General features: G+C 34.4%; 1 protein-coding gene across 31 annotated transcripts in view; it reads right to left on the reverse strand.

Moving 5' to 3' along the window:
• slo (calcium-activated potassium channel slo) overlaps positions 1-21,170 on the reverse strand; it is a 107,925-nt gene that overhangs the window by 41,359 nt on the left and 45,396 nt on the right. For 25 of the 31 annotated variants that reach the window (XM_076621666.1, XM_076621665.1, XM_076621664.1 and 22 more), the window contains 2 exons: positions 4,152-4,262; positions 1,586-1,691 (listed from right to left, as the gene is read on the reverse strand). In XM_076621666.1, coding sequence (XP_076477781.1) covers positions 1,586-1,691; positions 4,152-4,262 — 217 coding nt within the window. Of the gene's footprint in view, positions 1-1,585; positions 1,692-2,973; positions 3,080-4,151; positions 4,263-9,833; positions 9,926-21,170 lie in introns of all 31 variants that reach the window. The other 6 variants (XM_076621673.1, XM_033346086.2, XM_033346089.2 and 3 more) reach the window with 3 other exon arrangements.

The following is a 21,170-nucleotide window of genomic DNA, read 5'->3' on the forward strand; positions in this document are numbered from 1 at the left end:
TAATTATTAGAAGCAGCAACCATGACACTATATCCTCGTACTTTTTGTGATTAATAATATGACGATGACTAAAGCAGCATCTAGAATACAACATGTCTCGTTTTAACTATCATTCACATAATAAAGTAGGGACCAAATGAGGGATGGTTCTAATTAACCTCCGATTTTTTTTTTATGTGAGTGTTTTTATGAACGTAACAGAAACTTCATTCAATTCTACATTTTCCAAAAATTAGTCTATTAAATTTCCAAAAATTAGTCTTATTTTAAAACATTTGATATTTTCATAGAAAAATATTCAAGAATTTAAGAAATCAAATACCATTGACGAGAGTTTGAAAATATCACGTGTTAAACTTCATACGTTGTTACATACGTTATTAAGAAGTAAGATGGTTTCCATTATCTTAGAGAAAAACATAAAATCAGATAAATGGAGGAAACGAAATGATGTAACGAATGTTAGAATCTTCCGACTGACCATCAAGTTCGGAGTAAAATTACAAATGGTTTGGGAATGTCAATGATACTGAAAATGTAATATTTATAAATAAGAAAATGGGTAAAGGGAGTTAAGTGTTAAAGAAAGTTCGTAAACAATGGAACTTTTAACACACATTGTCAAGAGGCATAAAGTTCAAAGTACAAGTATAATACTACGTCATGGAAGCTGCTACGACACAAACGGAGGAATACGGCAATTCGATGATCCTGTGGATGTTGAGCACAAAGATGTATATCTATGTACATATATATATATATATGTATATATATGTATGTATGATATGACCAATTAATCTAAAAACAGTGGAACATTTTTGAGGCAATTGAAAATACATAAAACTTCTTCACAACGAATTATCAGAAAGAAATTTCATAGAATTAGTCCTTTTAAATGCAGTGACTTTATATTTTTAGACAAATTTTACAGTGTCTCGAATAGGACACCGATTGTTATAAGTAGTCGTGAATAAATTACGGCTTTTTGCGGCATTGAAATCCATTTCACTGAAGTCCATTTTATACATTTTCTACATAAACTTTTTCATAATTTTATTTTTATATTAGTTTTCCGCGCAGAATCGAGAAATCTCGGCTAATATTGACTAAACATCAACTACTTTTAATTACACGCCTCGGTAAATGTCGAAAGTTCAGTACCAATAATCGGTATTTTTTATTTTATTATTTAACCTATGCTTATGTAGGTAAAGGGGGTCACTTTCATAAAATAATTCTAACTAAAGTTCAGGCAATTTGTAGATACTATGAACAAACATTAAATAAAAAATGAATCATAAAAATTGTCCTCGTTGTTATTATCATAAACTGACACAGAAAATAGAATAGGTTACAGATTGAATGCTTTTCGCCAACGATACGTAGCCCAATTTTCATCAATTTTGTTACTACTGTGGTCAGATTATACACACAGATTATATATATGTGCACAGTGGCATTCGCCAAATAATACACAAGTTGATACAAGTCGGTGTAATTATTATAGGTTTTGTCTTGCATGTTCAGAAGAGATAGGGAATCGAGGATTATTATTTGATTTGAACAATTAGATTATCAGACTCACCTTGACCCTTTGCAGATCAATGGGGTTCATGATGGTCCCCTGAAAGAACTCCACGGTGGTGAAGTGCCGTTTGAATAGTCCCTCCAGCTCGAGATCTGGTGGTTTCCTAAATGGCACGGGCCCGACAAAATGATACGTTTCTTTTCATAAATAATGTTCACCTCAGATATCGGTGGACGCCTTTTTTGCGAGATTTCTCGCTGAGTAGGCCGCCAGAGATGGGCGGAGATTCGACTTATAATGTAAGTGGTATAAACGTAATAATGCTGTCGTGTTTGTCAGACCTTCGAGGAACAGCAGCCATCTAAGCTTCTAAAGGCTTTATCGATACATTATCTACGTTTCATCATTTGAAAAAAAAAAAGAGAAATTAAGTACACTTCCTCGGAAGTCAAGGATATACGATATATATATATATATATATCATGTAGTATAATAGATCTAAGTAAGTCTCTACTGCACGCTGATTCGGCTCCATAGCTCATTACAGCATACCATGCAGTCACAAGCAATTGCTTTCTACGTATAAATCGTACATATATGCGTGTAGTATGTACATACACCAACATATATTATATATATAAAGTGATTTTTATAAATGATTAAATGCGGTTCTCTGCGTAACCTCGGAATATATGAAGAAGCATTTTGTTTGAAATATTCGTTCCTAAGAGTGATGTCATACGATAAAAACGACTGTTTCATAGACGATGACGAGGATAAGAATATTAGTAAATGGTGAGATAGATATACATTCTTTTAATGATTTCTAGAGTAACAACAGCTCTTGAGCTACAAGATTGTTCAAGATAGAAAATATATCAGAAAGAATGTAATTCGTGGTGGAGATTGAAAAATAAATCCTTGAATGAAGCAAATTATTCCTTTCAAGGTTTCTCTGTAAAACACCCTCGATGAATTCTTAAAGTACTTCATCATATTTGATCAATTATTCCAATTGTTCGTCGTTACATGACACCACAAGGAAAAATCTCATACCTGGATCCCAAATAAATAACGGTCAACCGTATAATTAGTCACATGAAATAGAAGAAGAATAGAAGGAAGAAAGAAGGTTGTAGAAATACAAATCGAAAGAAGTAAAGAAGAAGATGTATAAACCTGGCTACAACTAAGAACGCATACGTTTTTTATGTACACTTCCATGTCGTGAATTAAAATACGCATAACATATAGACATCTATATATCAGACATCTATATCGTTCGATCGATATAAGATTAAATTGTTGAGTAAATAACCGCGCAAAAACCTAAAAAACTACAAGGAAATAAGAAGCATGAGCTGCCACGCAAAGAGGAGATTGGTATTAGGTTGTTTGATTTGGCGGAGGTTTTCGTGTGATGGTTGTTTTAGGGTTCGGGATACCTTGACACGCTCCAGGTCCACAGCATTCATCATAGTGCCCTGAAAAAACTCCACGGTCGTGTAATGCCTCTTCAGGAGACCCTCCAATTCGAGATCTGGCTCTTTCCTGGAAACACAGATCACTCCTTACGACAATGACGATCAGACCATCGTGTTCGAACAATCAAAACCGTGCATCGGCGCACCGGGTGCCCTTGGCTTCCCCTACTTTGTACATTTCTCTGTGCATTCAGCTCTCTGTTGACAATGAAAACAGTTAACCTCGAAAATTCAATCTTCAATTAATATTCGTATTAACCCGAGTGAGGGAAATTCCGCTTTGAAAATGAAAAATAACGAAAATAAGCGTCAAGTCGACAGGGTCTGATCGTCTTTGTTCGTATAACCGCTGGAAAGCTAATATAATTGGGAAACCTACAGAAATCGGTGAGCCTACACTTACCCCAGTTGTCACATCATTATAATACTACAAGTCATGGTTATTCTCATTTCATGAAAATCATCGATATCGCATGACATTGTTCGATATGACTGCTTATCGGTAACGATTACAGTAGCAGACTTACTTAATTTTGTATTGGTTAACGATTAGCACATATAATACATCGTGATATTTAAGGTAATTGATTGTGAAGAGACATTAAGATGTAATTTTGATAGTAATTGGATTTGTATTGTACAAGATCGTTCGCATATTTGTATTAAGTTATTCGACAATTAAGATTGGATATGGAAAGAAATGTGTCATCCTGTATAATCGTATAATAATCTGTCTGCAATGTACATAACACTATGCACGTAGGAAAGTACACTGCTAAAAACAATTAGGGGATCCCACTTTGATTTTTATATCGCTATTTGTATCTATATATTCTTTCGAATATAATGCGTGTCTAATAACGATCGTCTTAAATTTAATCGTTATTGTAGTACAATCGATCTAACAAGCCCGTAGAGCTCCTTCATTTGCTTGATTAGTGCAATGAATCTGTTTAGAGCAGCGATCCACTAATTACGTTGAGCAGTCTAATTGTTCTATGTAAGAAAAGGTCAGAGGTTAATGTCTGTTATAGATAGATCAATCATACAGTGGTTCGTTGACCAACATGAGATCAAACTAGGAGAAAAATGCACGAGGTCTTATTAGGTATAGTAAAATATCGGATCGATAACCATACCTATGCAAGAAGACAACTTCCACGTCGACGTCCTCACGATCCTCGTGCAAGAAGTCCTTGAGGAAGTGCGAGACTGATTCGTAGGTGATGTGGCCACACACGACAATATGTCTGCCAACACAACGAACGAATTAGATTCCACTCCCGCTTAAGTACAGACAGTCAAAAATAAAAAAAAAAAGATAAAAAAGACTTACAAGCAACTACCATGTGTACACGCTCTATATATAATATACATACATATGTATCAACCGACTAACGATTTCGTTACGTTTTTCTCTCTCTGATTGCCAGCCAGCCGCTTTTCTGCTGTTTCCATTTGCTTTTCTTTCTTTGAACACGTTCCTCGAGAGGGTACACTTGTCGCGATGCCGCTCGAGGGCGTAAATACGGTCAAATGAATCTGCGCGAGAGCAACGCAACCGAGTGAGAAGAGAAAAAAATATGGACATCGTTGAGAACATTTTTTTTTTCGTACACCATTTTAGTCTGCTGCCACAATAACGAATTTCGGCTCGAAGATCCGCGTCGATTGATCGAAAACGACACGTCTGTTCGAATGAAATTTAGAATCAAATTATTCACTTTGCAAACGTTGCGAAAAACTATTGCTTGACAATTAAGAAAAATCGCACGTATTCCCGTTTACTTTTCTTTTATATATGTATATATGTATAAAATAATATATATATATATATATAGATATATAGATATATACATGTAACGTAGACGTAAATATAAGTAGAACTAATTAATGGACTAAACTTACCAGAACTGCGATAGGAATTGGAGTGAGTCGTTTTAGCCAACTAATGCGATCGAATAATTACGCACACGCGCTCGCGCTAGCGAGCACGCGCGCGCACACACACATACGTGGGTAAATCATCTGTGCTAGACATACAGTTATACAGACAAAAGATAAACATGACAAAAAGAACTGGATGAAATACGTAAGAGTGCAGGCTCGTTGACGTTCGATCCTTGCAATCAAGTTACAAGCACAAGATTCACTTGTTTTTAAATCTCTAGTCGTGTTAATTCTACGTGCGGTGTGAATTAATAATCACATACTCTTGCTAGTACAAAATAACTCATACAAAATACTGCTTAGAGTGACGATAACGTGTTAATTGCATCGAATAAGAAAAAAAAAATTCGCCATAGACATTCCATGCCCAATCCTCTCTACTTGATGGCATCTAATGCGAGGCTCATCGTGAACTCAGCAGACACAGGCTGGTTTGCGCGATTATACGATGTTCCACGATTAAACTCGATGCAGACGAACGAGTTCCGCGTGCTTTTCAACAATCTATCGTAATCGACCCACTCACTGCAAATGAACGATGCAACATTGTTGCGATTTCGCAGTGGCAGCGCTATATGATCCAGCATTTTTATATTTTTGCGTTATTATATTTCGTGTGTGTCGCTCTCGTGCGTGTTGCATCATTGAAAATATAATTTCACCAAATCACAAAGCGTCACTGTCGTGAAACCGCACTGTTATATCACTGATTTGACATTATTAAAATATTAAAACATCGTCGTGCTTAAATATAATTGTTATATTTATATTTATGTATATTCGTGTGTATCTACACAATTGTCACGGATCCAGTAAAAAAATCGTTCGTCTGCGTGGAATCTTAATCTGTCATAAAAATATCAAAAAAATAATAAACACACGGATCTTGTGTGCCACTGAATCCAGCATGGGCCAGAACAAATGAATATCAATAATTAGGCCTTACAGATGAGGTTATTCTTTAATCTACTATACGGGGCCGACGCTTTGTTACGTGAATGTCGAAACGTGAGTGTCGTGTATTTATGAGATAAGTTATGAGTATATCGTGTATAATTCCCTAGAATGGAGAGAGTCGCGTGTCGTTCGAGTCCTATTGCCCATGTAGAGAGAACAAATCGAATGTGGAAAAATGTTCGCACGTCGAGTTCGCACAATTCGAACCGTTACTCTTGGCAAGTATTATTCACCGATCGATTTATACATAACTGACGATGCGAGCCGAGAAAATCATTTGAAGGAGTACATCTCGTATCGAGCTTGATGCGCTTCTCTATTTGTCTCGCGGTCGAGTGCGTCACAAAAAAATTCGCCGCAAGTTCGTGCCTGTCGGAAAGTTGTGTTTAACCAAGTTTCTCGAAGAACATATTACCGATCTGACGATAAAATCGCATAAATGATAAAAATCAAGCAAAAACTTAACATACACAGTGAATATATTCGACGAGTGACACCTTAATATTGTCACTAAGACGCTGCTCGGTGTATCGAGTAGTACGTGCAACGATCAACAGTACTGCCGTTAATTATTGTCTCTGTGTGCCTATAAGATCAAGATGACTATGAATTATACAGAGTGAGTTGAGATAAATAGATTGCAAAATACCTTTCTCAATAAGAGACGAAAACAAGGGGATCATTGCTTTCAAAGTTATCCACGTTATCACTGCCTCTAAATAAATCTACAGGTTTCTTTTTCTCGATACGTTTCGACGAAAATCTTTAATCTTCACCATGATACCGTTCGAACGAATCAATCTATCACGAGCCGTTTATTTTTACACCACAGATCTCTTTCAGCAAAAGGAAAAAGCTAACGTGCGAGAAGAGAGGAAAACCTATTATTCCGGAAAACTCGAAAAACCTGAAAGTCCAACTGGAAGTCAGAAAAAAACTGAAAAAATAGTTTCTGTATTTTATTAATATTGCTATGTAGAGAAAACGCGTCGTTGCCAAAGGACATCGATTTAGCTCGTTTGTAACTGTATCTTTTAACCTTGTACGTTGGAAATTTCATCAACGTTAGCTACAACATGCAAGGGGGAAAACATATAGATTCATTTAGGAAGAGATTGATAACCTTGGTAACTCTGAAAAAAATATCCATAACAACGACAATCTAGATGTTTTATGGAGCGTATGGTTTATTCCGTGTTGGCTCACTCTGCATACTTGTATGCGTAAATCGTGTATAAGTATATTTTCATTTACATAATTGAAGGAACTCTAATTACCGGTGGTGTTGAGTTTATTGTTTGTCTTACAAAAAAAGCGTAATCCCGCTAACGGAAATTATAAAATGATGTTCAATTTAAGAAGGATGTTATATGTATGGCTATACAAAATCGTCCCTAGTCTAAAACATACGATTGTTGGCCCATTGACAATCCCTTCGTAAAACCTGAATAGCGCGTGACACATGATTAGCAATATATAAGTACATATATGCGTATACATACAGCTTTATATACGTGTATTGATGATATACGTATATAAAGCGTATACAGGGTGAGTCATATAAATTGTTACGCAAAGTAATCTCGGAGACTGTCAGAAACGTAATTCCTTTATTACATTATTATTTAATAAATATTTCGTATCATTGGAAATGCTGTTATTGCATCCGAAGAACAAAAGAAAATTATTTATAACAATTGTATACTCCAGGCAACTGAAAATGAAGGTGAAGGATATCTTGTACAAAGAATACTCGATAATCAACATAATTAATATGTATATATTTTTACTTATTTTTAATATTTATATATATATATAAAGATTTAGAATTTATTAGCTCTTAATAATAGATGTATCGAAATCCGCTAATTTTTAATAATGAACTTATAAAAATTGATCAATTTCTTAGGATATAACATAATGAATATATTAATATTTCATGCACTGCTATAGCTTATTTGATCAAATAAACGCAAAAAAATTACAGATTTGAGAACATATATACGAATAATGAAAAAATTTTTGGGAACTAAATTCCAGAAGAATAATTATACATCTGTAGAATTAGTTATAAATAATAGAAATTTAATTTAATAATACAATTTAACTATAATGTTTCTACTACTTGGAATAGTTAAAAACATGGAGCATTTCGTTTTCTTCTGTAGTAGATCTAATAACATTATTCGATTCACTACATTTGCATGGGACGAGTCATAGATATCTCGTGAGAAATTATTTGTAGCAATTGTTGCCAAAAGCAGTATTTTTTAAACTTTCGATATTTTTATCTCCCAGTTACTAAATATCCGTTATACGTACAACATAAAGACAATACGATAAATCATAGAAAAAATAATTACACTGATGTACTTATTAGTTCCAGAGAAACAAATCTGTAACAATTCACATGGTCCATCCTGTGAGCTTATAATCCAAGGCGGAATTTCACTTTACCACTGTCCTTTCTCCAAGATTTACACGTAAAAACAATAATTAATGCTGTCTAAAACACCAAGGTTATTACACTTAAGTATTGCAACTTTAGGCCATATACATATATATGACCTAAATATTAGTTGAAAATGCAGGGTACATGCTGGGCGTTGACCCTTTGCACTCAGAGAGAAATACAGCTCCAACGTACTTATTTATATATTTTCTGTGCTCTGTGCCACGTCCGCGAAACATGATTGTACGAGTGGTGGATATTTGTCGCCAAACACGAACAATTTGACAATTTTATTGTACGATAAAAACACGCACGACGATTGGATACGGAAATCTAATGTCAAGTACATTATGGCATCAAGGTAGCGATACATTCTTCTACGCCTAGGTTATTCGGATGAATTGATCTTTTCACTTGTTATGTAATTGCAGTTAAGAGAATCGTTATTATGTCAACTAGATGAAATTCGAAAAACGAGGAATGCAAATTAATTCATTATTACACAGTCATTGTATCCTTCAAAGTATAACTTTCGTCTTTAATTGAGAATGAAGGATTCAAAATATAAAAAAAAAAAATAAAATGGGTATAAATTTCTAGTATTTTTAATTAAAATTTCATCCAGATGAATTTCTTTATATACCATTCGCTCCTCGTTGTTCGTGAAGATTCGAGGAAACTAGCGCGATAAAGCCGTATTTGTCCCAAGTGCGGTCAAGTAAACAAACAAGCTAACACCAGTTACTGGGGTATGGTGAATCTGAGATGGTAATTGGACTAGCTGATTGACTGATAGTGTCGGTGGACAAGGGTTAGGGAACTGTGTTCTCGGGGACTGTGGAAGCACGGTTGCATTAACGCTCACTGACAACTAGTTCGAAGAGCCGGTACTGAACTGCAATTCTGCGATTCTAAATCACTGCCTCTATACGTGTATAATATAATATGTGTATATTTATATATTTACTCGCTAATACCGTAAATATATAAATATAATACGTTTATATACTTATAATGCATCATATACGTGTGTATGTAACGCGCGTGCTCGTGCCCACGCGTACGTGTTATGTATATTATGTTTACACGTGTGTTGGGTGTAAATATAAAACGTAACGGGCAATCCAAGGAATTTCTTTTTCAGGCTTGTCGATGTAAAAGATATAGTATTCTATTCTGTGTATCTGTGACAATAGAAACATATCAAGGGGTCGTGTAGGTAATCTGACATCGAGGCAAATGCGATCGTGTGTTAAGTACTTTAGATGTCCAGGTGCATACGGACAAAAAATATATGGCAAATTTCATGACGTCGTGCTGGAGACAGGGAGAGGGCTGTTGTAGGAAGATTCAGGTGTACATCATATACAAGAAGGGGGATAGTATGAACAGTTTGGTAGTAATTAGGACTGCGAAAGGTGACTCAACTCGGGAAAGCTAGTTGGTTGGCTGTGTCTCTCACCTGCGACCTCGCTCGTTCTTCAAAGTGCCGCCATACTTGTTTCGCGTCCCGATCAGGTCAATTATCTCGGGGATACAACTGGCGAATATGGCCTACACCACGTGATAGAACAAAACACAACACTCGCATCAATACACTTGTGTGACAAGGGTGGCAATTTGTATGCTTTATTTTTTGTTTCTCTTTTTTTTTACATAAGACTCGGTCATGTTTTCTTTTTCTTTTTTTTTTTTTGGTGAGAACCGGTATCGTCTCGTCCAGTCGAAGTGATCGCTAAATGCGTCGTACACAGGTGGTACCTTAGCTAGTTTTTTTTTTTAGTGGGTTATATTTTTTTTCTGAGCTGGCGAGGGGGAGGAAATTTGCACTTATGACGGAAGTAAGTTTTGGCTCAGCTACCGGGCTGCGCGGCCACTCATAGAGACACGATTAACAGTGCTGTACCGCTATGCGTGCCACGGCCCAAATAGTTAATAGATATGGAAACGAACACGTTCCAAATAAAGGGCGGGGTAGGTAGGCTACCTACACCTAGGTCCTACACTCCTACACCTAGGCCTAACGATAACTACACGTGCCGACACGTCTACCTAGTCCATTGGCAGGTAGCTCGTATGTATTCGTTGAATTTTGCGCGAACTCTTCGATACAACAGGATTCGTTTTCCCTTTTTCTTTCGTTTTTTGTTTCTTTTTTTTTCGAGGGTTATATTTCGTTTGACTAGCTCTTCACAATGAAAAATAATCGCTTCTACCTGTCGGTGGATATGTATGAACGTCGATGAACGGATCGAGAAAGTTTTAGAAGAACATTTTCTTTTTTTTCCCTTTTGGGTACAAATCTTTCTTATTTTTCCTTCTTTTTTTGTTTTGTTCTGTACGTACGAAAGAGTACAGCAACCTCCTGTGGTACGAGATATCGTATCGAACAAAGCCGTTTTACCGAAACGAAATTTCCAAGGAATTCGAAAGAAGATATTCCTATTTGACGAGGGTACGGTGTCATTGCATGACTCGATATATCGAAGTTATTCTAGTCATTGGCCTCGTGAGATCGAAAGACGCGTTTCAATGTGCACTGTATCGTTGCCGCACGATAGAAAATATTATTGCACTATTCTAATTTTAGTTAGAGAGCAGTTAGCGAGCGATGTTAGCGTCTGATTAGTTTATCACTCGTCTATATTAGCGCTTCACACAATCGATGTAGTCTTTAGAAATGTACGAAATAGCAAAAGTAGACATAGTTAGTATCCTTAGAGTGTCATTTCGGCTATGCCATATTATCGCAAATGTTAATGCGATTCTCTTTCTTCCTCTTCTCGAAGCGATCATAGGATGTTCTCGATGTATGTGTCCACTTCGAATATGATAAACTGTCGAACTCGAATGACAATTTCGAAGCTAGTGCACGTCCTATGATTCTACAATCTGTTTTATATTCTTTTCTCTTTTTTTAAGAAGAAAAAAATCGTCGATCGGCCTCTTTGGATTTATAAAATAAATTTATTGAGTCAGGTGTATTATGGTCGATGAATGAAAGATTCTTTCGCCAAAAAAGAGATACTATTGCTTTTTTTCAAACGTTCATTTGTACGATAGATGGAAAATTGATTAAATGATAAACTTGATGTTATAAAGAATTTACGTAGACAATATAAAACAGTTTATAAGTGTGTGATGTTAAGATGAAGCTGTCATTATAATATTACTTAAAATTTATAGCGATGATAACAATTAAATTCGATTAATGATGTACAAAAGTAATTATACGTATGTATTAAATTCAATTCGTTATATGAATTCATTATGTAATGATATATATATATATACGAATCCAAAAAATCGTAGTTATATAAGGGAAATTTGATCAAGATTCATTTCTAGAATTATCTCAACCTTGGCTTAGATCTTTCATTTGTTCAAATTAACGATACATCTTCGAAATAATCAGTTTTATTAAAAAACTTAATACAAATATCCATACTTTTTTCTATGTCGACCATGTAAAATAGCAGTTCTCAATCAACATATTGCAAATGTACAAAAATGTTTATGAAATGTTTCTGAAATGAAAAACAATATATAATACAAAAGATTTCAGAATATTGTGCATCCAAAAATATACAAGTTTATATACAATATTTCAGATGTAAAAATAATAGATCATGAGTGATGATGAAAGAACCATTTCTTATCTAATATACATATTTCATCTCGCTTTATCTGTATAGCAAAATTAACATAATTTGATTAAAGTGCTCGATAATGTTGCCCATGACACACTCGTAAATGTGATTATAAAAAGTAAAATGATCTCGAACATATTGTCTACTAGAGAAAAGAGCACTTTCTTCATTGTTTATTATATTATTGATAACCTTAATGTAAATGATAGAATTTCGAAGTATCTTCCATAGTATAATTATATCTTCGAATGACATATATACGTTCACACGTATCAATACACTTGAGAACCGCTAATTAAAATTATGCACGTCGACTGATAGAACAGGCCAATAGACGATCGATCTCGACGACTAATTATCAAGAAAAGAAGCGTGCGTCTGCGGCAACGAAGTCTGTGAGCGTAATCGCGTTATAATACATCGCAAATTATTCTTTTTTCCTTCTTCCTTTTCTGATTAACGATATATTCGAAAGAAGAGTGTTTCTTGGGACATGGGCTAGTGTCAATCTATGCGTGTATGTTGTCTCTTTCCCGCTTTCCTTCTGCTCAGTGGTGCATGTCTGTGTGAATAAATATCCGTATATGTACGTACTAGCACTTCTATGTATATGTATACACACATGGAAAAAATACATGTAATGTATATATAATACAATATGTATCATATATGTACGTCCATACACGAATAAATATTTGAATGAATAAAAAAAAAAAAAATGAGAAAAGAAGAAGAAAAGAAAAGGTATATGTATATGCATAAACACATATAACGTGTTAACGCGATGATTGTGATGGATATTATGAATCTTTTTTTTAGCAATTCTCTCTCGTGTAAATACTTTTTGAAAAAAAATTCTTGAAGTCGCTGCTATGAGTGTTCCCCTGTCCATATGAGACTGCATACACACATCGTATATAATACGTATCGCATATAATATACGTGTATGCATATGCATGTAATTTGTCAAAGAGAAAGAAAGGAAGAGAGAGATAGAAAAAGAGAAAGGGAGAATAGATCTTTCGATGTGGCTGAAACTAGAGGCTATCTATGTGCCTGAACAACGAAGTAGGATAATGAGTAAGCGTTCCACGGGAAACGACGGGAAGGCTGTTCAATATATGGTTTATAACCATTTTTCGATTTGCAATCCATTATTTTCTCATTAAATCCTTTAAATACGTGCTCGTACAATTTAAGACCGACTAAATATCAATATATTCGGAAAGAGTTGTATATTGCATAGAATTTCGCCATTTTGAAATTTAAGATCGTGGTATCAAAGAGTTATATCCAAACGATAGTAAGTCCAAATAAAAGACGATGATACGCGAACAAAGATTAATACAAATATAGTTTAATGTCTCGTAAACTTTGTAAAAAGTATTCTTCGTTATTGAAATCGTTTAAGTATCGATATAACAAACATCATAACGTGTATATGTATGTATGTATGCATATACCGTGACGTATCTACGTTAACTTAATAAAAGATTACAAGGAAAAAAAGAAACGCAAGTATGTTAGACCGAGCTCGATTAAATAACTTCTAAATAATTTACGTTCAAAGGATCAACGATAAACCATGCTTGGTTACTTGTTCTACTCTTATTATCATGCGAACACGAACAAGCGGATAGAGAGTGTTCCGATCTCGTTCACGCGTTTCGCTGGCCGATTCAGTCTCACAGTACATACGCCTTCTCCGCGTTAGGCCCGTTCGACGCCAAAAGGTAAGCATTGTCTGTGTTGCGTTGAGTGTTCTCGCAATTATACGTGCAATTTCTACTAGTAAAATCCCTAAAGAGCAGCCGCATGTGCCTACGCCTGCACCACCCTTCTACTGCTGCGTTCTAATTCAAGTGCCAAGTATTATATCTTATATCAAGCCAGAAAAAATCGTGTCTCGATCTGACGATGTGAGGCTTCTCCTTTTCGCTCGTGCGTCGAGTGAGAAAAACCGTTCCTTCTCTAACAGGCCATTCCGCGACGGGTTTCTTCACCCTTGGAAATTCTACAGGCTAGCCAAGAGCACTAACGCATGCCACCAAGAAACTCGGTTCGTGAATAGAGAGGGATAGGTAGAGTAGATAGATAGAAATAGAAATAGAGAAAGAGAGAGAAAGAGAGAAAACAAAAATTGCCCACGAGTCGCTGATACTTTTGGGATTTCTTTAACCGCAAGATAGAAATTTCACGATAAAATTTCTCCTACTTTCTTAGCCTGTATTTTAATCGTATTACAGTTAATCGATTAATGTTATGCCTCGGTTATGTTTAAAAGTATCAGCGACATTCGCAACCCGCTGCTTCACGATTCCTCCTTTCCATTCCGTACCATTCTACCGATCACCTGAACTTCACGATCTTCCCAAAAGATCTACGGTCCCACACTACTTCAATAACCATGGTATCTCGATTCCGGTACGACAAATACACCGCTCGAAAACGTTTATTAAGTTCCCTAGGACAAACTGGAACATTGATCGATACAAAAAGAAGAGAGATTATTTATTCTCTCGGACAATCGGAATGGCTTCAATAAGATACGTTCCGCGTCATTGAAGACGCTCGTAGATCGAGGAGTATAATATCCCGAATTTGCAGTTTCTTAAATTTTGTTCCTTTTATCGAAGAGAACGTATATATATATATATAACGATGGAGTATAGAAAATTCATCGTTGCGTCGATCATTGTGCTTTTTCTCAAGAAATAGCGAATAGTTTAGAAAAAGTCGAACGATCATTTTCCTGTTTCGATCGATCTGCTTGACGTAATAATATCGAGGTTGCATAATTCGTTTGATAATATTCGATTGACAATGTCGAGCAATCCCTATCACTGGTATCATCGAGTTTTCCATGATGGCGTAAAAACTGATACGATCGAACCCAGTAAATGGTATCGAAAAACCCCAACTAATCGTTTTCTGTTGATTAATCGATACAAAGATCCTCACGCTGACATATCACGATCGTATCGGTAACATATGTGCACTGTTTAGTGATACATCATAGTTTCGAGACAGCGTGTAACACGTTTCTAAGTGACGATGGAGAATATTGGTAGATTAAAAGCTCTTTCCCTTGAATCTCATTGCTTCTTCGAATATAATACTTTAAGTCAGACCCATTTTCATATTTCTCTCAATTAATTATTGAGTCTATGCATCTTTTATAAATTATGATAAATATAAGCATTAGAGTGGATATATAGAAAGAAATGGATTATTCCAAGAATGTCTCGTAGTTTTAGTATTGAGAATATACTTATAGTAGCATAAAGGGACGATGTTTAAATTTTCCATCGTTTTAATCTTCAGTTCTTGGAAGTCACTCAAAAGGTAGTTAGGATAATTTCATTATTTAATAAAACATTTTGGTCTTGCTTGAAGGTTTAGTTAAATGAAGTTTAATTGTATTTATATTGAAATAATACTGATTCAATAATTATGCATAAAAAAATAGGAGATTACAACATAATAATAAAGAAAGGTTAATATAAATTGAGATACACAACAAAGTAATAAAAAAGAAGTTATAAATGTTTTATGTAAAGCATGTTAAGTGTAAAAAGAGTGAATATACATTTATATGTATGTACGTTGCTTCAGAGTATCTAATGTTGCATGATCACCTTAAAAGGAACTATATAAATTCATATATCGATAAGTCGATACAAGTAAAAGTCTGGTTTATTTCTACTGACCCATACAAGAAATATTTTTCACCAATTTTCTCTACCTTTGCTTAGAAAGTATCTACAGCTTCTCCTAATTGAAAAAGAAATCATCTTATATATACATATATAAGATAATTATATATATACATATATGATTATATATATTATATATATACAGTGGATTTGACAATTTCCATTCACCTTACCGACACTCCTTCGACAGAATAATCAAATTTATAACCAAATTGACAATTTACATTCAATAAAGAGTAAAACAATTATTAAAATATATTGTACAAGATATTATTACAAAATAATTATGTAAATAACTTCCCCCTTTGTTGAGAAATTATTTAACCGTCGATCGAGGCTTTGGTTGTTATTTAGAACAAGTGAAAGACTGGTCGATTAACGTATCGAAATCAGCAATTTTATACTAATTCTCTACAAAACCTCTACAACAAAATATAGACTTAAAAGTGCACGATATAATAAATTTGATTAATACATAAATAATATACGAATTAAGAATAACTATCTGTGATTAAACAAAAAATTAATGATGAATTAAAATAAATCACAAAATCAAAAACGATATATACAATATACTTCAATGACCTGGTTCTTGTTATTATGTCGCTTAAAATATTAACTTGTTTGGAAATAAATTAAAATAAGTTTGTGAGTTTGTAACAATGAGAAAATAAACATTGTGTATTTGCAACAATGAGAAAAGCGATATTTTATACATTGTAATAAATGAAGCAATAGTAAAAACGCTGTCGATGCAGCCAATTTATATTCAATATCATAATCAAGAATGCATATATGCGTAGTATACGTAATTCAATAAATTAGAGTAAGATGTGCTGAAAATTTTCAATCCATTGTATATGTAACAAAAAAGAAAAAAGTGAAAGAAAAATTCGCGTGATTGAATGATCGACCAATCGGTGTTTATTCAAACGAGAACCAAGTCGTGGAAGATTTTCATTACACGCAAATCAACGTTTTCATGCCGAAGCAATCGACGATCTATCCTGTTACGCAATTAAAAGCAGAAGGATTGCCCGATCCGACGTGAAAAACAATGGCGGAAAACAAAATCAAACGAACAATACGCAGCGATAAAACAAATTGTATAACAAAAAGAGGAAAATATATCCGCGCCTTATTTAAACATATATATATATTGAAAAAAATCGGAAGAAAAAATGAAAATTCGTCGACGAATCGGTAAAAAGGAACAAGAATGTACAAACTACAAAATCTCGAATCCGTGCGGTGAGGCAGTCATATACATATTACCATGTATATATGTATATATGTATAACAAATGTATATATAAAGATTCAGAAAGATAAAGAAAGAGAAAGAAATAGAGAGAGATGCAACAGTAATATATTGATCTCATCTACTATAGTGTATATAAACATGTGTGTATAGAACAATAAAAAACTCGTGTGTGTACTTTTCTTTTTACAAAAGTCCAAGCATACCAGCACGTGTTACCAAGATATATTTGCTAATTTGGTAAAAGGTGGGTAAGAAAAGCGGTGAGAGTCAGCACAAGGTTACGTTAAATAAACGGTGAAAGAAATGGTTTTTTAAAAAAGGGTAATAGTGATCTCAGAAAATTTGGGATGCCATGTTTTCTAACAGTTACGGACCAGGTATAGTGAAGGTGAGGGATATTTACGCTAGTTAAAAAATTACTCTGGATAGCAGTTGCGATTCCGTTTATATCTTGACAAAAAAGAAGATCCAAAATCAAGGAACGTACGTACCACATGATCTCTTTCGTCAACAAATATTGAAAGGATAAAATAATCACGAATTAATTAAAAAGTCAGATTTCTATAAACGATGCTAACAAAAAGTTTCTTCGATCACATTCTTCGAAAAATAGATTACGCGAAAAATTCACTCAAGTATCTTTCTCTTTTGTATTGAAAGAAAGAAAATATCGCACATTATCAAAATTCCAATGTTCTTTCCGAGTAAAAATCTTATCGTCAGCATCGTCCTCGTAGCTTTAAAAAAACTCTCGAGCAAATTTAAAATATTCGATTTACAACGTTAATTTTTTGCCCGTTGACGGTTCCAATCGAAAGGAAAAATATTTAAAAAAAACGATAAACGAGTCACTTTGCTATCCAGATAGTCTTCGCTCCTCCTCGCAACTATGTGACTACAAGGATAACAGTTCAGGGACTAGTTTCAAGGGGTGTCTTTGGCTGGCTTCCACGTAGGTGGATATCTGGGATACCTGCGTCCACGCTCGCGCTTGTACTGGCCACCGTACTTGCAGCGGTTCGCGGCGAGCTCCGTGATCTCTGGGATCCAGCTGGCGAACACCGCCTACACACCCACAATCATCCGTTGCCGTCAGAACAGAGCCCTAGCCTGAGTTTTCTGGTTTATTTCTTTTGTTTTATTTATTTTCTTTATATTGCATTTGCATTTGCATTAGCATCTGCATTTGCACTTTTGTAATTTGTATTTTGTACTTGTATCTGTATTTGTTTGATTCTTTTCATTTTTTTTTTTTTTTTTTTTTTTTGTTTCGTCAGTGTGTGCATTGTGCATATGTATCGTTACATTCGTCTTCACTCGCATTCATTTTATGATTATCACAGTTTTCATCTCCTGAACGCCTCTTTAGAACGCCTAAAACGAAATACACGCTCGCAACGCTTCACTCTCTGCTCAATCGCTTGCGACTACCCACGGAAGTGATCCTCGTTTTGTAACGTTTGAAGGGAGGCTAGCGAAAGATTCGATCCCTTTCAAGTTAACTTCCGAGAATGAGATAATTCTGAGATGCGTCAGATCACTGAAAAAGCAATCTGAATCTAATAATCGGCGTAGAACTTAATCGAATCGTTGGTTCAACAATTAGATGGGTTATTGTAACTGTTTCATTCAGAATCACTTAAGTTCCGTTTATTTTTGTTCGTTTGAGGCTCCCAGATTGACGTTCCAATTTTTATATTGAGATTTCTATATTGAGATTGGGTTAGGAATTTTAGATCGTGGAATTTCAGTTATTTCGAAAGAAGGTAAGGATTTTCGGAATTGTGAAACAGTTACTATCACTTTGTGAGGTTATTCAAGATATTAAGGTTAATCAAAGTTCGATTATAGAAGTGGAATATTAATGAACAGTTGGCTGAATGTGACTTTCAACCCCATAACGAAGATACCACTTATTGAAACGCTTAAATAGAAATCGATAATTATTTTGGAAATGTGGCTAAAAGAACATATTATTAACGTGTTGTTAATAGATGTTTTTGTTCGTTGCAAGAGATATTAATTATAGTACCTAGACGAACTCTACTCGTCAAACGAAATCTGGCTCGATTTTGTTAATGTACACAATGGAAGCAAACTTGTTATCTTGTTACTCAATCTTGTAGTAAAAATTTGAGTTTTCGATATAACAATTATATCGACTTACATAGAACTAGGAATAAAAGTTTAAAATACGCCCTAGTTTCTGTTAAACAGATTTTAAAATAACTGTCATATCAATGGAGTATATTTTCAACTTTTCCACGTGATAAGCACAAATAGCTGAAATTAAATGTAATATGTCAGATAAATTGAAAAACCACGATAATAACATTCTCAATACTCGAGAAAATACTTCACAGAAAATGAAGTTTCTAAACAGTTAACAATTTCGTTTTATTGTTTTCCACGTGATTTCAATCTAAGCCAGGTCTCGTTCAAATATCGTTTTTCAACCTGCGACACGTAGCTTGACGCGTAGACATTCGTCGTCCATTCTAAACACCTCAATTGATTCCCACATACTTTGCATACACTCTTTGTTCGTGTGTGTGAATGTAGAAGAAAGTGATACTGAATTAAGTAGCTTTGACTACACCACTCACGAGTAAAATAACAATAACTTTGTCAAAACCACAATACACGACATGGATAACGTAAATCAGAAAAAAATATAACATTTAAAAAAAGAAACGATATTTTACTGCACGTAATATCGTTATTTCATAAATAAACGATCAATCACATTTCCCAAAAAATAACATGAATCCACTATACTACCCTAAAGATACAGTGTCGTTAGTTTCTCATATGTTATTTTATAGTCACAGTGCGATGATCCTTCGAGTACATCACTCTAATTAACAGCATTTTTATACGATAACGACGTATGTTTCCTATTGAGAAAGAAACAAGCGTCGCACGAAGCTTCGTAAAAATTTCAGACTTCAATTAACTGGCATGCAGGCTCTATTGTAGCGTGTGATGTGGACAACTTACAACCACAGGGTGGAGCACAATTGCGTTGTACAACAACATTTCTGCGATGACATCGTCTGTCGTCAAGAGTGCTCGTACGTGAATAAAAACATAATGGTATTGCCCTATATAAAGGAATACAGGGTAGAAAATAAACGAAAAGTGGAACGAACATTTTACATCGTGTATCGCACTTTGGTCATATATGAAAATGTATATAGGAGTTCTGAATCGTGTGTTTTTAGCATCCTTCGACAGGTTTGACTTCAACGTTTCTTAATAAATAAATTGACCGATATAGTCGATCTTGAGATTTCTTAATAAATAAATCAGATCCGCAAAACGTGTACGGATATTATTCTTATTGATAACTCGCGAAAAAGAAACGAGAAAAAAAGAAACGCCAAAGAAATACGATGTAAGTGATATTGGTCAAACATTTTCGTTTACTAAATGGATATTATGTATCTTGAGTGAGTTACATGACTATGTTTGATACTAGTGAGCGATATTTTTTGTATTTTTCAATTCTTTTAAATTGTTAAACAAAGAGAAAAAATACGATGCAAGTGATATCATCGACTATTGATGTAAGTCGAAAAGTACGATGAAACTACTGCTTACTACTTTAATATTACAATGCTCAAGTGAATCATGACTCTTTGTATACACTAGAATAAGATTACTTTTATTAATACAAAATTTCATCGAGTATCACCACAAAGTTAGTGTATTCTATGCTAAAAATATCAGTTAAGGGCTACTCTAAAAGCATTTATAAATGAAAATAATAAAAACTCCGTGAACCTCACTTTTTCATATCGAATATTTCTATAGAATAACACATTTCGTTATAAAACAGCTACTGCTTTCCGTATGTAAATAGATACGATTTATTTTAATAACATAGGTCCTTCTATAGAGTGCACAAAACTTTCCTAAATGATTATAATACTAATAAGCGATATTTCTTATATGTTTTAAAATCCCTAATAATAAAAAATTAGGTAACCCTTAAATAACAGATTAATAAGTAAATTAATCTTGCTGCTAAGTCACGAGAAAATTATCCAAAGTAAGAAAGGAACAAGAAATAAAAAAGAAAGAAATACGATGTATGTAAGTGATGTTGGTCAAGCATAATCGCTTACTAACTTAAAATTATGTATCTCGTGTGAATTATATGTCTAA

The sequence above is a fragment of the Bombus vancouverensis genome, chromosome 9, assembly GCF_051014615.1.
Source record: "Bombus vancouverensis nearcticus chromosome 9, iyBomVanc1_principal, whole genome shotgun sequence".
NCBI lineage: Eukaryota > Metazoa > Arthropoda > Insecta > Hymenoptera > Apidae > Bombus > Bombus vancouverensis.